Source organism: Corvus moneduloides, chromosome 23 (genome assembly GCF_009650955.1).
Source record: "Corvus moneduloides isolate bCorMon1 chromosome 23, bCorMon1.pri, whole genome shotgun sequence".
NCBI classification, from domain to species: Eukaryota; Metazoa; Chordata; class Aves; order Passeriformes; family Corvidae; genus Corvus; species Corvus moneduloides.
In genome coordinates, this window is record NC_045498.1 from 3,727,158 (window position 1) to 3,741,521 (window position 14,364).

At 49.2% G+C, this 14,364-nt stretch overlaps 1 protein-coding gene across 1 annotated transcript in view; it reads left to right on the top strand.

The window, feature by feature from the left end:
- Nucleotides 1–14,364, top strand: part of GRIK3 (glutamate ionotropic receptor kainate type subunit 3) — a 105,461-nt gene that overhangs the window by 48,191 nt on the left and 42,906 nt on the right. The window contains exons 2-4 of the mRNA XM_032132384.1: nucleotides 10,047–10,223; nucleotides 11,038–11,295; nucleotides 12,622–12,803. Of these exons, the coding sequence (XP_031988275.1) occupies nucleotides 10,047–10,223; nucleotides 11,038–11,295; nucleotides 12,622–12,803 (617 nt within the window). The remainder of the gene's footprint in view (nucleotides 1–10,046; nucleotides 10,224–11,037; nucleotides 11,296–12,621; nucleotides 12,804–14,364) is intronic.

The following is a 14,364-nucleotide window of genomic DNA, read 5'->3' on the forward strand; positions in this document are numbered from 1 at the left end:
CCCTCCCACAGCACAATCCAAAGCCCTTTTCCCGTGGGAGCAGAGCTCAGCACAGATGGGATCAGGACCCCGTTCTGCTGTGAATACCCAGCTCTGCAAGGGCACGTGCCAAGCCCTGACCCTGGGCAAAGAGGCAGGAGCAGGATAAACCCACACCCAGGGCAGGCTGGCAGCAGGGCTGGGAGCAGGCAGGGCACCCAGCACGGTGACCGGGAGCCCCGGCCACACTCCCTGAGGCCAGCACAGTGACGTGCTCAGCCCACGGCGCCAGCACAGCCCCACGCCAGCTGCTCCTCCGTGGGCAGCCTGTTCCTCTGTGAGACAGAATAGGCTTTTAATAGCTGGTTTTGATCATTTAGGGAATGTGGAATTCCTTTGGAGCCGTGCTGCTGGGCAGGTCCAGCACGTCCCTTCGCATCCCCTGCTCTGTGTGTGGCTGTTTGTAAACCAAGAGTACAGATGACAGGAAAATAATGAAAGCATTTTTCAGAGCAGATCTTTTTGTCGTTCCTTTTTTCCCTTTCATTCTCTGGAATAAAGTGCTGCTTTTAAGCCAGCAAATCTTTCAGCTGTAATTACCCTGGGCATTCAGAATTGAAAATTAAGAAATTGGGGGGAGGCTTAAAACAAAGGGAGGGAAAATAATAATTCATAAAATATATTGAAGATTGTAGGTTTACAAAATGCCCTCCCCAGACAGATCTTTCCCATTATAAAAGACATCAGTTAAGGTAGATTGGGAAGGAATTTGTAAAAAATTGTGAGCTTTTATTCTCAACAAGTCCCAGTGTAGGCCCCTGTGCTTCCCCCATCTCCTGTGCCCAGCAACCGCCACATCCTGGCAAAGTCTGGTTTTTCCCTCTGCTTAACAACATTAAAACATTAAAATAGGAAGAGGAAAAGGCAGAATCAGTCTCTGAATCTCCCAATTACACCTTTGGCTGCCCCAAGCACCAGCAGCAGGGGCAGGTCAATCCTGCAGAGCCCCACGCTCCCTCTGCATCCCGCACTTCCTGGAGACCTGTTGAAATCTATTACAGACCTTTGATCTCTTTCTACAAAAAGGATTTTCTGAGGAGAGGAGATGGGATTAAGCAGAAACAATTTTCCCAGGGCATGCTGTGTTTTTTTTTTCTTCTCTGCTTTCATTTAAACAGAAGATGCCAACAGCAAAGATCCTGACAAGGCTTTGGGACTGTCAGCTCCTGAATGGAATCTATTCCATCAGTCAAATTTAGCATCTATCAGGAGCAAATACTCAGCATGTGGCACGAAAATCTTGTAAAATGGAACTGCTAAATATTTAGGGCAGATGACAAACAATATGTCATAATATTTGCAGAACTGCATTTGCCATTCAATGCATCGTCTTAGTCAAGACTCCAATTTTTGGAAGCATCAATGCAAGAGTGGAAAACAAGCAGTTGACTGTCGGTGTTTGGCTACACTGTGGATGGAAAACAGCATTTAATGTAGGTTTCTTAAGTCTAATATATGCTACATGCCAGGTAGGTATTAACATCTATTAGCTGGGTCTTAGCAATGAATATTGGAGAAGAATTTAATGAACATACAATACTTGGCATTTTCATTCAGTTTGGCAGGTCTGTGTGCGGCCAATGGGCTCTCCCAGTGCAGAGCTCAGAGATTTGCAAAATCCAGTTTACCTGAGAAGGCAATTTTTTTTCCCAAAAGAAGTGGTTTTGGTTTCCAGCGCCCTGTATTCAGTTTACAGTGAATTTTCACAAATGAACCAGTTGGATCCAGTTTGCACTGGGATAAATGGGAAAAATACTCACCTGCTCAGTGGGAGTGCTGCTGGGTGGGGAGCCCCAAACGGGGGAGTGTGTGCAGGGGGACACAGGCCAGCCCTCAGCTCTCCAGCACAGAGTAAAGAGAAATCCAGAGTATTCTATTAGCCTGCAGGCTTTGTTAGAAGCTGATCGCTCCTGGCACGTGCTGGGATTTATGTGTCAGGGTGGCCTCACTCCCTGCTCCATACCTGGCCCAAGCTGTGCCCCGATGCACACCCCAGATCCCTCCACAGGGCCGTGAAACACCGCAGAAAATACACTTCCAGCTGCATCACCTCAACCCTGTGGCACAGATCTGCAATAATTTGAAGCTTTCAAATCCTTTTTTCCCCCATATATTACAGTGTAACACGTGATCTCAGCCCAAAGCACTGCCATAGAAGTGACATTTGAGTGTGCCTGATTTATCCAGCCATCAGTGATTCCCAGCACACATCTGCTGAGTTTAGACTGTTCCAGTGAGGTTTTGGGGAGGAGGGGCCCATTGCTCAGAGCAGGAGGGCAGGGGTAGGCATGGGGGAGCCTGGGGCTGATGGCACAGTCCAGTCCAGCTGCCCCTCCCTGGCAGTGAGGTGGAGGCTGACACTGACACCACGGTTTAATTCTGTGCCTGTGGCAGCTCACACACAAATGTGAACTGGTAAATAATCCCAGGGAGCCCAGATACCTGGTGAGGTGTCCCATAGTGATAACAAGACAAGCACAAGTAGCCCAAAGCTGCCAGATCTCCCTTTTGCAGAGAAATAAACCACTCAGAGCCTGTGGGAGCCTTTCCCAGCCAGTGCTGAGGGCAACGGTGGGATTGGGGGTCACTGGGACATCTGCCCCTAAGGGAGGTCTCAGGCTGCAACTTCACAGTCATTTTGGGAGATTTGCATTTCCTGAGCTGAATATTTGGTAAATTAAAAGTTTTGTGGCATTTTCCTTGCCTTTATCTTGATGGGAATCTGTTCCTCTGAGAGTATGATGCTGCTTTCTTTTTTTAAATTAATTGAGCCTGCTTAAAAAAAAAGAAAAAAAAGCCCATTTCATTTTAATCATGTATTATGCAAATTAGAAATTTAAATATCATTAAGAAATCTGTTGCTAACTTAATTTATTTCTGCTGTAGCACCACTGAAGGCTTTTGATCTCAGATTAGCGCTTTGATCCACTCCTTTGGTCGGGGTTACGCTCTGCCACTGCAGTAAACGCTCTTCCTCAGATGTCAAACGTGCAACACCAGAACAGCTTGTTCAAAGCATGGCAGAGGAAACGCTGCCAATAAGGCCAAACGAGGAGGGCTTGCAATGAGGAGAAGTTTGCTTCTAGGAGTCACAGCCTGTTCTGCCATGCCCTGGCCATGCCCTGGCCCATGGGGACGAGCAGTGCCAACGTCCAGCCGAGGATGCAACAGGTCATCCCTAGGAGCAGTGACAAACCTTTCCAGACCTTCCCTATCTACTGCTCATTAAAAACACAACCCGCCATGTTCCATTAATTCCTCGTTTAGTGCCAGTAAAGTGCTGATACATACATTTTAGCTCCAGTGGTTTTAATCAGTTAATTTTACCAGAAGCATTAATAATGTATTGCTTTGCCACTTGACTGCTCATCTGTTAAGCAGCTTATACATAGAAGAATGTCACCCCCTGTGACATGAAGTGCCTAATTCAGAGCAAATGAAATAGGATTTTGCATATTCAATACCAGAATGAGAAAAGAAGGAGACACCGTCTCCTGGGAATGGATCAACCTGCTGTGATGGGATTTCTGTCCTGGCAGGCGGGAAATCCCTCCTCGTGGGACACACTCACACTTTGCGGATCTGATTTTCTGGTTGAATTCATTTTCTTGGCATTACTCAGCAAGTACCTGGCTCTTCCTCCTGCTGCACCATGTGGTGGAATCAGAGGCACTGGGAATGTATCTCTGTCCATCAGCTCCTCTACGAGCCACCGTGGGGTCTGAGGGACACCCCCAGAGTGACCAGTGTGGGGGCTGTGGCAGGGTGGTGACAGCGGGACTGTTCCCACTCAGGTTTGGCCCCACGATGCAGAGTCACAGCAGCTGAAATAGAAATGTTCCTGGTCACGTTTGAGGGTGTTTGGGGACAGCAAGCTCCTGGACACTGTGGGGATCGGCCACCCCACTGTGCCTGTCCCTCCTCTGAGCTCACGGGGGATTCAAGCTCCACGTTCTGCCTCTTGGAAGGATGCTGGGGAGCAAATCCAGTCAGGTGTGCTGGAGAGTTCAGGAACGCCCAAACGAAAGCCCACAGGGGCTGTGCACAGCCCCTACTTGGCTCCATCTCTCTGTAGGGTATCGTGGACCCAGGGAAAGTTCATGGATGGGCAGGTATGTCATGGGCTTCATCAGCCCATGGAGGCAGCATGAAACTGGGGTCCTCAGAAAAAACAGGTGGAAAGGCCTTGGACCTGAGAGCCAAGGAAGCTGCCAGGGTGGGAGCAGCTCAGGGACAGGCTGGTGCCTTTGTAAGAGACACACAGTGAACGCAGGCAGAGTATGAGCGTAAGTGATCCAGACACAGCGGCTCTGAGGTTAATCCTCTCCCTGTGTTGCAGGCAGATCCTGCTCCTGGGTTTTTAGCAATCAGCATCCAGAGCGAGGAGCTCCCATGGGCAGGGCCAGCTCAGCCCCCGGGCCGCCGAGCCCTGCACAGGGGCTCTCTTGCGTGATGCGTGTTGATGAAGCCTGAAATTGCTTTGGATCCGTGGCTGTGCTGCATCACATTAAGCAGTGCCATGCTGAAGTGACAGGGCCAGTGCATGATCAGCAGCAGTTGAAGGGGACAAGGACTCAGATCCTGCCTCTCTGTCAAAACCAAGAACCCACTGACAGACCGCGGGAATTATTTTCAGCTCCTTCCCAGAAGGTTTGTTTCAATCAGTTTTCAAGTTGTGCTTACTGCCTTGGCATGGAGCGGCTCCATGGTCCTGCTGCAGGGCACATCCCAGGATGCTGCCATCTGGCACATAGGGCTGGATGGGAGCCTGTGGGGGGCTGAGGCAGGGGGATCCACTGCACCTCTCTGTCGGCAAGGGCTTCCCAGGAGTAACAAGGGCTCTGGTAGGGTGGGAGCCCCCAGAGCTCCTGGCACTGCTTTCCTCACTCATCAGTTTATAGGGTGGGTTTGTTTCTGGGACCAGCTGGCATCGACACCAGACCTGGGGGCTCTGCTCCGTGCTGGGCTGAGCACAGGACCAGCTCCTTGGAGCATGCTTGCAGAGCATTTCACAGTAGCAGCTCCTTGGGGGAAGGTGCAAGGAGAGACTTCTGAATAAATCTGTCACTGCTTTCCCTTTTTGTTTTGCTGATATTTATTACCTTCTGGATTTTGCTGCTCTCACTGCATCCTTGTTATTGCACCTGAGACTGTCACAGTCCCTCAGGATGGGCAAGCTCTGGGAGTTGAAGCCCCATTCCCAGTCACAACCTCATGTTCCAGGGAACTTTCTTTCACTTCCCAGCAGTGTTGTCTCATTTCTCTACATAATGCTGCTGTATAAACAGCAGCTCTCAGGGGTCTTGGGCCATGACATTGAGATTCTCCCCACTGGACTTGTCAGCCAAGCAGCAGTGTCGTTCTCCAAGCCTTCCCAGGGAGGCAGCTCTGTGAGGAAGACTCTCCACAGATTCTCCATTCTCTACCTCAGGGACCTGTGGAGCAGCATCCTGCAGGAACAGGCACTCGATTCTGTGTACCTATCCTGATCAGCCCATTTGCTAATACTGTCCCCAAAACAGCGTGATTTGTCCTCAGAAGAGGGCAAATTCCATGCCTCAGAAGGCAAGAGGAAAAACATTTTATAACCTCAGAGAAAAAAACCACAAAAAATACAGTTCTGGGCATGGAAGGGCTGTGAGAGGCAACGGGAGCTCCCGTGTCCCTGCGGAGCTCCGCTGGCTCCATCCTCGGTAAGAGCTGTCTCAAACCAGGTATTTCTTCCCGGATGTCACACGGAAAGAGGCTGTCAGAGCTGTCTAAATGTGTGAACAACACTGTCAGCGGGGGAGAGAAAAGTGTTATCAGAAATAGTTGTTCTTCAAAGCTAAATAACTCCATGATTTATAAGGAGTAGAAGATAAGAGATCACACCACATGCTGAGGGCTGCTGGAATTTTCTTTCTGAAAATGAAGCTGTTTGTTTTGGTAAAAAGCAAAAGAGGGGAGAAATGAAAACCTAAAATACATTCTCCTTCTTGACTTAGCTCTTGACAAAGCTAAAAATAACTGCACTGGCACTGAGCCCATGCAGCCACGTTCTGGGATCACTGGAGTAGTGGAGGATGGTTCCCAGCTCATTGTCCAGGTGTCTTTCCAGCTCCATTCTGGGGCCATTCCCAAGGTCTTCCAGCACCACCCCTGGGGACAGAGGAATGCAGTGCAGCTTTGCTGGACGCAGACAGACCTGGGCCTGTTCTGATTGTCATCAAAGGGATTTTAAGTGTTCTGTGCGATCCAGGTCTTACCCTGAAGAGAGGCTCAAGTTCTGCTACTCCGAGTGAGACCCTCTGTGGTTTTCAGCCAAATTTCCCCTTGTGCCAGGCCAGGCTCCTTCTGCCAGCCTGGCCCCACTATTGCTCCTCTGGTCTAGATCCAAAGGGAGTTTCAGGCATTTGCTCTGGAATCTCATTTCAGATTTTGGAAACTCCTCACCTTAGCAGCAATGTCGAGGTCATCAAATAAAATAACATAAACCAGTCAGACATGAAGTTGATTGTAATTAGTGTGTTTTCCCATATGCTGGTTAACACTCTCCAGAGAGCAATTAGTCTGCTTTAAGAGTAAAAGACAACTGAATAATTATTTAACCTGCCTGGGATTGATTTTAAAACCCAAGACGTCAGATATAATAATGGATGACTTCATAAAAAACTATGGAAAAGTAAGCGATAAGGGTTGAAAGCCTTCATCAACAGCTTGTGTGAGGCATCTCCTACAAGGCTGACTCCAGTCCCAGATCCCACTGCACCAAAGGCACTACAAACATGCATAAAAAGAGGGTTTCCAGGGAAAAATATCTATGCAAACAAAGTCAACCTGAATTGATAAACTTCAGCATGGGTTGAACAGCACATGGCACTGCAGTGGGGAGTCCACGGGCTCTATTGACTGGTCAAGGAACAGCACAGATAAATCAGGCAGCTAATCCTCTCACGAACCTCAGGAGGATGTCACAAAGCATGACAGACCTTGTCACGGCCATCTTTTATCTCTCTGCCAAGCAATGGGAGGGAAAGAAAGAAGGAATGAGAAGCTGAGACCTGCACAGACAGGAAATAGGGGGAAAGGCCATGAGCACCACAGAGCATCCAGTGATCTCCAAGGCACTGGAACTAGCTTCCAAAATAGGGCAGAGGTTTAGGGAGGGACAGCAACACTAAAGGAGCTTTAGTTTTCCTCTCTCAGGTGGGATTTGTTGACAGGTGGTGTATAAAAGTGGAGACTGTTTTGTTGTGGACTTTCACACCCAATGATTCTCGTTTGTGAGTGAAGCCAGATGAGGTTTCTGCCCAAGGCCCATGTGGGATCACTTGCAGTGGAGCTACCCACCACTGCCCAGCCCTCAGCAGCAGATTGCCCAGCCCTGCTCCTTCATCTCTCCTGCTGAGGGTTGCAGGGGACCCCTGGGGTCCCCCAGCCAGGCCATCAGCCAGCTGATGTCACATCTCTCGCAGTCTCAATACCACGAGCTGAGCGTCTCCATTTTGCTCAAATGGAAGAACTGCAACAATTATTTTCATAATTAGCTGGCTTTGCAAATTAATGCCAGTTATGCTGTGTAATCATGATGAAGATTATGCATTAATCAGCTGTTTCAAGCTAGTTATTAGGCTCTTTAAATAATGATGGGAATGAACGTCTCTGAAGGAGCGGCACAGCAGCCAAGAGGGACGGCAGTGTGGGATGTGAGGATCCGACGGGATGCGCTGTGCCAGCAGTGCAGATCTCACATCAGCTGCTCCCAGTCTCCCCAGTTTTGGAGCAAAGACCAGGCTGGGGCATGTGGTGGTTGCCCTCAGCACCTCGGCAGCTGTGGGAGATTCCCAATGTCTCAGTGTATTCCCAGTGTGCTCCCAGCAATGGGAAATACACAGAAATGCATCCCTTCTGCCTGTCAGCTCTCTCATCGCCTGGCCCTGAACTCAAGGTACTGGGTGGCTGCACAGAAAATTCTTTCCTGTCAAAAAGCCTATTATATCCAACTATATATAGTTGGATGTCTGGAATGGGAATTTATTTAGGCTCAAACACCGATAATCCACATACCCAGCCCCTCTATACTCTCTCATAATAAGACATGCTCCAGCGCAACTCTGAAAGTGCTGGGCTGGGAGAAAGCCTAATGCTAGCTAGTGGATAATCAATGTAACATGAATCAGTTATCACTTCAGGATGATGCTGTAAAACAAAAAATCCCTTTCTAAACAGTCTGGACAGTGAAGCTTTGAACAGAAAGACAGGAGTGAATCTCAGACTCACATTAGTTTTGTTTATTGTGTCTGATGTATATGAACCTTCTTCTGCCCTAAGAAACTTAAATTGAGCTGCTAGCATGTGCAAACTTTGATGTGGATGAATAATTTTTCTTTGCACCAGTCAAAACCCAAATGTTTTGGCATAATCCAGTGAGAATGAGGCACGTGGACAATTCTGCTACACTCCTGCCTACGCTGTTCAGCATTCTGGATTGAAAACCTGCCCATGAGTGACTGGCTGAAAATCACGTGAGACTGAAATGACGCTCCAGAATGAGCATTCAGCCTCTTTTTCTTTATTCTTCTGCCTATTACCAAAATTAGCACCGAGTTCAGTGGTTTTTTCTAGCAGAGACATGCAGGGAACAGCTCAAACTTTTTTATGTCTATGAATGTAAATTAATTCCCACACTCAGTTCACGACTGGGGACACAGATGCACGAAGACTGCAGAGGAAGAGGAGGAAAGGGACTTGTCACGATCAAGGGGAACAGAAAGTCAGAGGCCTTTTGCAAGTCCTTCTGCTTCCTTGCTGAGAACATCTCCAACCATCACTCCTGTGCTTCATCCACTCCATGGCTCTGGTCACATTCCTGGGAGGACAGCCAGAGCACGGCCGTCAGCGAAGCTGTCAGCGTGTCTCTGGCCAAACTGGCACTCCTGGCTAACACCAAACTGCCACAAAACTATAGAAGATGTGCTCCAGCTGCTGGAGAAGGATTCATGGCGTTGCCTGAAAGCCAGGAGGGCTGAGCAGACATCTGTTGTCTACAACAAAACATTTGAAGACTATCTTAAATTGAAGAGGAAGATTTTCCTTCTGCTAATGAACCCTGAGACCATCTGTTACCAATTGTACTTGCTTATCTCACTCATCCATTAATTATTTTGGTTTACTTTTGAATAAGATAGAGCAAGGTTTGTGTCTTTCTGTGGTTCTGCAAGGGGCGCGGGATGGCTCCTGCATCTCAGAGACAAGGACACATCGTTACATAACCCATGCCTGCACCAAGTCACTCCAGTTAGCGTGGCTGTCAGTGGGAACTGAGGACAAGACTCACAGACACGGAGCCAAAAAACCCAGCGATGCTGCGACATGAGCTTGTTGCCCTTGGGGAGGTGTAATGGCATTAACAACTTTTGGACACAGGAAAGCTGCATCCGAGATATGCATTACTGAGCAGAGGAGCTGTAGGGTAGGCAGATCCAGAGGTCTCTGCTGGCTTGAATTAAGAACATGGAGAACTAAACATGAGGAACAATAAAACAGGAGAAGGGGACTGAAAATGGCACTAAAAATAGCCATCAGCAGCACTGCCCTGCCTGTCTCCTGTGCGAGGACCAGAGGTGGGTGATGAGGCAGGAGGATTTCAAGAGGAGGGCAGTGCCAGTTTTGTACCCAGTAACTCCTCAGAGCACAGACCTGGAGCCTCCCTGCAGCTGGGCAATAAGCCTGTCTACTTCCCAAGGTCTGGTCCTATAGTTTTATGGGAAGCCACTTATCTGGCTCATAAAAATATTCCAAGACTTTAAACTGCCTCTTGTTGCCCCACAAAGCTGCCATCCTGAACATTCTCAGGTGCATCAGGATGTAAGAAAATCCCAAGTCTTCTTGTCTTCATTTCAGTACAGGACAGGTCCTCAAGCAAGCCCTGCTCCATCTGCAAACGTTTCAAGAGTTTTCTCATCCTTGCTGCATAAGTTTATGAAAAAAACTGCAGCTCAAAGGTGGATTTTTTTATCTTGCAGGAGGAATCTTTGAGTACGCAGATGGCCCCAACCCGCAGGTGATGAGTGCCGAGGAACATGCCTTCCGATTCTCCGCCAACATCATTAACAGGAACAGAACTTTGCTGCCCAACACAACCCTAACCTATGATATCCAGAGGATACACTTCCACGACAGCTTTGAAGCAACTAAGAAAGGTAAGAGCAGAGCAAACTTCTGAGCAGCTTTGTGGCCATTTGTTCAGCGTACGAAAGGTCTGGTTTCCAGACCAGCAGCTTGTTCTGTCCTGCTCTCACCAGTGATCTGGATGAGAACTCCTGCCGGAGCTGACCTTCCAGAGGCATTTTAATACAAGGGGAACAACTACCTTTTTTCCCTCTGAAAACCTCACAAAACTCCTTTCAGCATTTGCTCTAATCCTGAGCGAAGGTCTGGAGGCCATGCCTGTGTTTGTGTCACTGTATCACTGGCAGTGTTCACATCCATCGCATGGATGTTCTGTTCTCTTAATAACAGTCACTTTTGATTACTGGATAACAGCAGCACACTTGAATTGCCGAAGGGGAGGGACTGCACAGCAAAGGCTGTGAGCTGGTGACCTGCAGGCTCGTGGAGTTTGATTCTGGTTGGGGAGAAAGGAAACCTGCTGCCTGAGCTGGCTGCTGCTGGAGGGACATCACCAGGAGGGAGCTACCTGCTCCCAGCCAGCCCAGTGACCCCCTGTCCCTTTTCAAATGGTTTTGTGCTGGCGGCTCCCTCAGAGGAGCCTGGGACTCCTCTGTGCCTCTACCCACTGGTCCAGACCCACCTGGCATAACTCCTCCTCTCTCTCTCTCTCTCTCTGTGCCTCCTCCCTGCTGTAATTACCCAATATCAGTGCTGGGTCAGTGCCCAGAAGTGTCTGTCTACCCACTGCCCCAGCCCAGGGCAAGCAGCAGGGCTGTGCCCAGGGCTGCCTCCCACTCAGCTCCCCAAGGCTTTGCTGACAACTTCCCTCCCTTCCCCCTCCAGCCTGTGACCAGCTCGCTCTGGGGGTCGTTGCAATATTTGGACCTTCCCAAGGCTCCTGCACCAATGCAGTCCAGTCTATCTGCAATGCCCTGGAAGTCCCCCACATACAGCTCCGATGGAAGCACCACCCTTTGGATAACAAGGACACTTTCTATGTCAACCTGTATCCTGATTATGCTTCCCTGAGCCACGCCATCCTGGACCTTGTGCAGTATCTGAAATGGAGGTCAGCCACGGTGGTGTACGACGACAGCACAGGTGGGTAAAGGAGGGGTTAAAGAAGGAATCCCGGAGATTTTCTGGTTTGGGTCTCTTTGGGAACTTTCCCAATGAACCCTCTCAGGAGCCAAATGACGCCCCGTGCAGTGACGGGTTCCCAGGAGTTCTGAGTGGTGCTGTGGGAGGCCCTGGGATCTTTCTCAGCATTTCATTCACAAAGCTCTCAGAAAGTGGGGAACTCCTGGCTCCACGAGCTGGCAAAGGGTCATGGGGGGGTTCATTGACATGGGGTGACCATCTCATCCTGGCTCTTTTGGGACTGTGGTGCCCCTCTGCACCAGAAAAGCCCCTGTCTGCAGTGGCCATGGAGGGAGCAGTTCCCAGCTAAAACCAAAAGCAGTTCTGGAAAGTTTGTTGTTTTCTGAATAATTCTGTAACACAGAGCTGGCAAAGTTCTTCATGTAAGGAAATCTGTTGATGGTTAAACAAAGCAAAGCACTGCACAGCACTAGATATAGACCCCCCAAAAAACAAAAGCCACATTGGATAGCCTGTCCAACCTAATTTCACTAAACCAAATGGTTTCTTTAGGGGAGGGCTGATGAGAACACAGTTTGACATTCCTGTTTTGCAAATGTGGGTCACAGTATGTTCCCTTCGTGGCGTATTCTAATGTGTTTCTTCTACTATGCAGAGGGACACGCTTCTCCCTTTTGCAATAGGCATCTGCTGAAATTCTCCTTGCAACACCAGATTCCAATAATTCCTGCTCAGCTGCATCCACCATGGCTCTTTGCCTTGCACAGGAAACAGGAATGAATTCTGAGGGTAGTAGGAAGTTACGAGTTGTGATTAAGTGACCGTTACAATCTACGCGACTCATAAATCCAAGCGCATAGTCACTTTTTCCTTTTGCTGCTGTGCATGGTAAATATGCAGATTTTAATTTGTTGTGTAGCTGATTATCATATCCTGTCCTTTCTCAAGGGCACATCTGCTTAAGAAAATTTTTTTGCAATCCCAGAAGTGTCAGAGGTTAGGACCAACCTGCTGTTCTCCCCTTCCTACCTAGTGCAGGGATCCCATCCAGCTCTACTGGCTGCAGCAGTGGCAGGGAAGCACCAGGAAAAGCCATTCTGTCCTAGAAGAGCTGTTCTGGGGTTAATGGTTGACGTGCGACACCTTGGCTTTGATACCCTTTAGCAATGGCCATTTGAGGGTGGGATGGATGGAGGGAGGGAGGGAGGGAAGGAGGTCCTGGTCTCATTCCATGGGGAACAGGGGAAGCACTGAGCTGCTGTGGCCCAGCCCGTGGGGAAAGCAGACCTGTAACACTGTGGGTTTGTCTCTGTGTGACACCTGAAGGCCTCATACGGCTGCAGGAGCTCATCATGGCCCCGTCCCGCTACAACATCCGCCTGAAGATCCGCCAGCTCCCGCTGGACACTGACGATGCCCGGCCGCTGCTCAAGGAGATGAAGCGGGGCAGGGAATTTCGCATCATCTTCGACTGCAGCCACCTGATGGCAGCTCAGATCCTCAAGCAGGTGAGCGGGGACGAGGGGGAAAGCAAAGTGGCTGCCGTGGAGCCCATGGGTGTGGGGTGGCCCCACACTGGGGTGCAGCTTTCCCTTGGGCCACAATCCACAGCCACACTAAAAGCTACGGCATGCCCATCCTTCAAGGACACTGTTGGATTTCTACAGAAAATGGAGTTTTCACAGAAAAACTGGAAGTACCAAACAGTGGCTGTGGGTAAGAACGAACAAATGGTACAGGAGGAGAAGGGGCGGTGCCGAATGCAGCGCCAGGCCCAGGCTGGTGCTTGACAATTCTGTGCCTTTCCCTGCAGCTGCACAGCCCCAGCCTTCTTCCTTCTTCCCGCTTCCTTCTTCTCTCTTCCCTCTTCCCCCTCCATCCAGATTGGTACCTGTGGCTCTGCCAGCCAGGCCCAGCCAGGAGGGACAGCATCCTCTGTCCTTTCCCCAGCACCGTCTGCAATTCTTGGACTTTAAGCCAGATGTCAGTGATTTTCCATTCATTTAGGCTCTGTCCTTTCTTCCTTCACAAGTTCCTCCACTGGCATTCTTGCTGCTCGCCCCAGCTCCTCCTCATTCCCAAGTGCCTTTGGGTTTCAGGGTCAATATGAGGCAGAGGAAAAGGCTCTCACAGAGCTGCTAAAAACCAGCCGGTGGAAGTGTTGCTCCTATCAGCTCAGCACAACACCACCACACAGATTAAATAAATCCCTGAAGGGATGAGAAACTGAGCACAAGGCAAGAGCCTTCTCCTGCAGCCTGCTTGATGCAAAATGAAGGGAAATGCTCAGAGAACTTGGAAAGCCTGGGAGGGATTATTATGGGAAGCAATAGAAGGAGCTCATTGTCTCCTGCCAGTTATTTTCCCGTGCTGGTTGTGTTTGGTGCTGCTCACTTATTACGCAGTTTATTATAGTTTATTGTGCCATCTGCTCAGCTCATCACCACCAGTGCAGAGTGAGGAAGATGGAGGAGAGGGGGGACTAGGGGAGACAAGTCTCTCTAAGTCTTTCTGGCTGGGTTTGTCTGTGTGTCGGGGTTTTGTCAGGACCTGAAGCCATGGATTTCAGCTTAGCAATATAACACAGTGTATTTTTACTCAGGGAAATACCGTGAAGTATTTTCAGAGTCTGGGAAGTTGCACAAACTCAAACCACTGCCTGACTGGTCTGCATGCCTGGCCACTCTGGTGTGTAACATCGGGCAGGCTCAGAGCAGTGCACCACGACCTGCAGGTCACCTGCATGTGCTGAAGATTAAGAAGCTTAGAAACCTTATCTTTCCCTCACTTTTCTACCTGTAGCAAGAAATGCATGTCTAGAGGTGCCACCTTCATTTGTGAAACAGCTCTTTTCCACTGAAAGTACGAGCTAGGCAAAGCCATCTCCTGGAGGTTGGGAGTCTGCTTCCCTGAGCAGTGGTAGAAGAACAGTGCACAGAACAAATAATGGACTGCAAAAAAAAAAAAAAAACAACAGGGAGAAAGGCCCAGACTTCTTTTTATGCCAGAATCAGTAATATTCATATTTTATTGCTGTTATGTGCCTTTTGTAACATTTTGGTCACTACA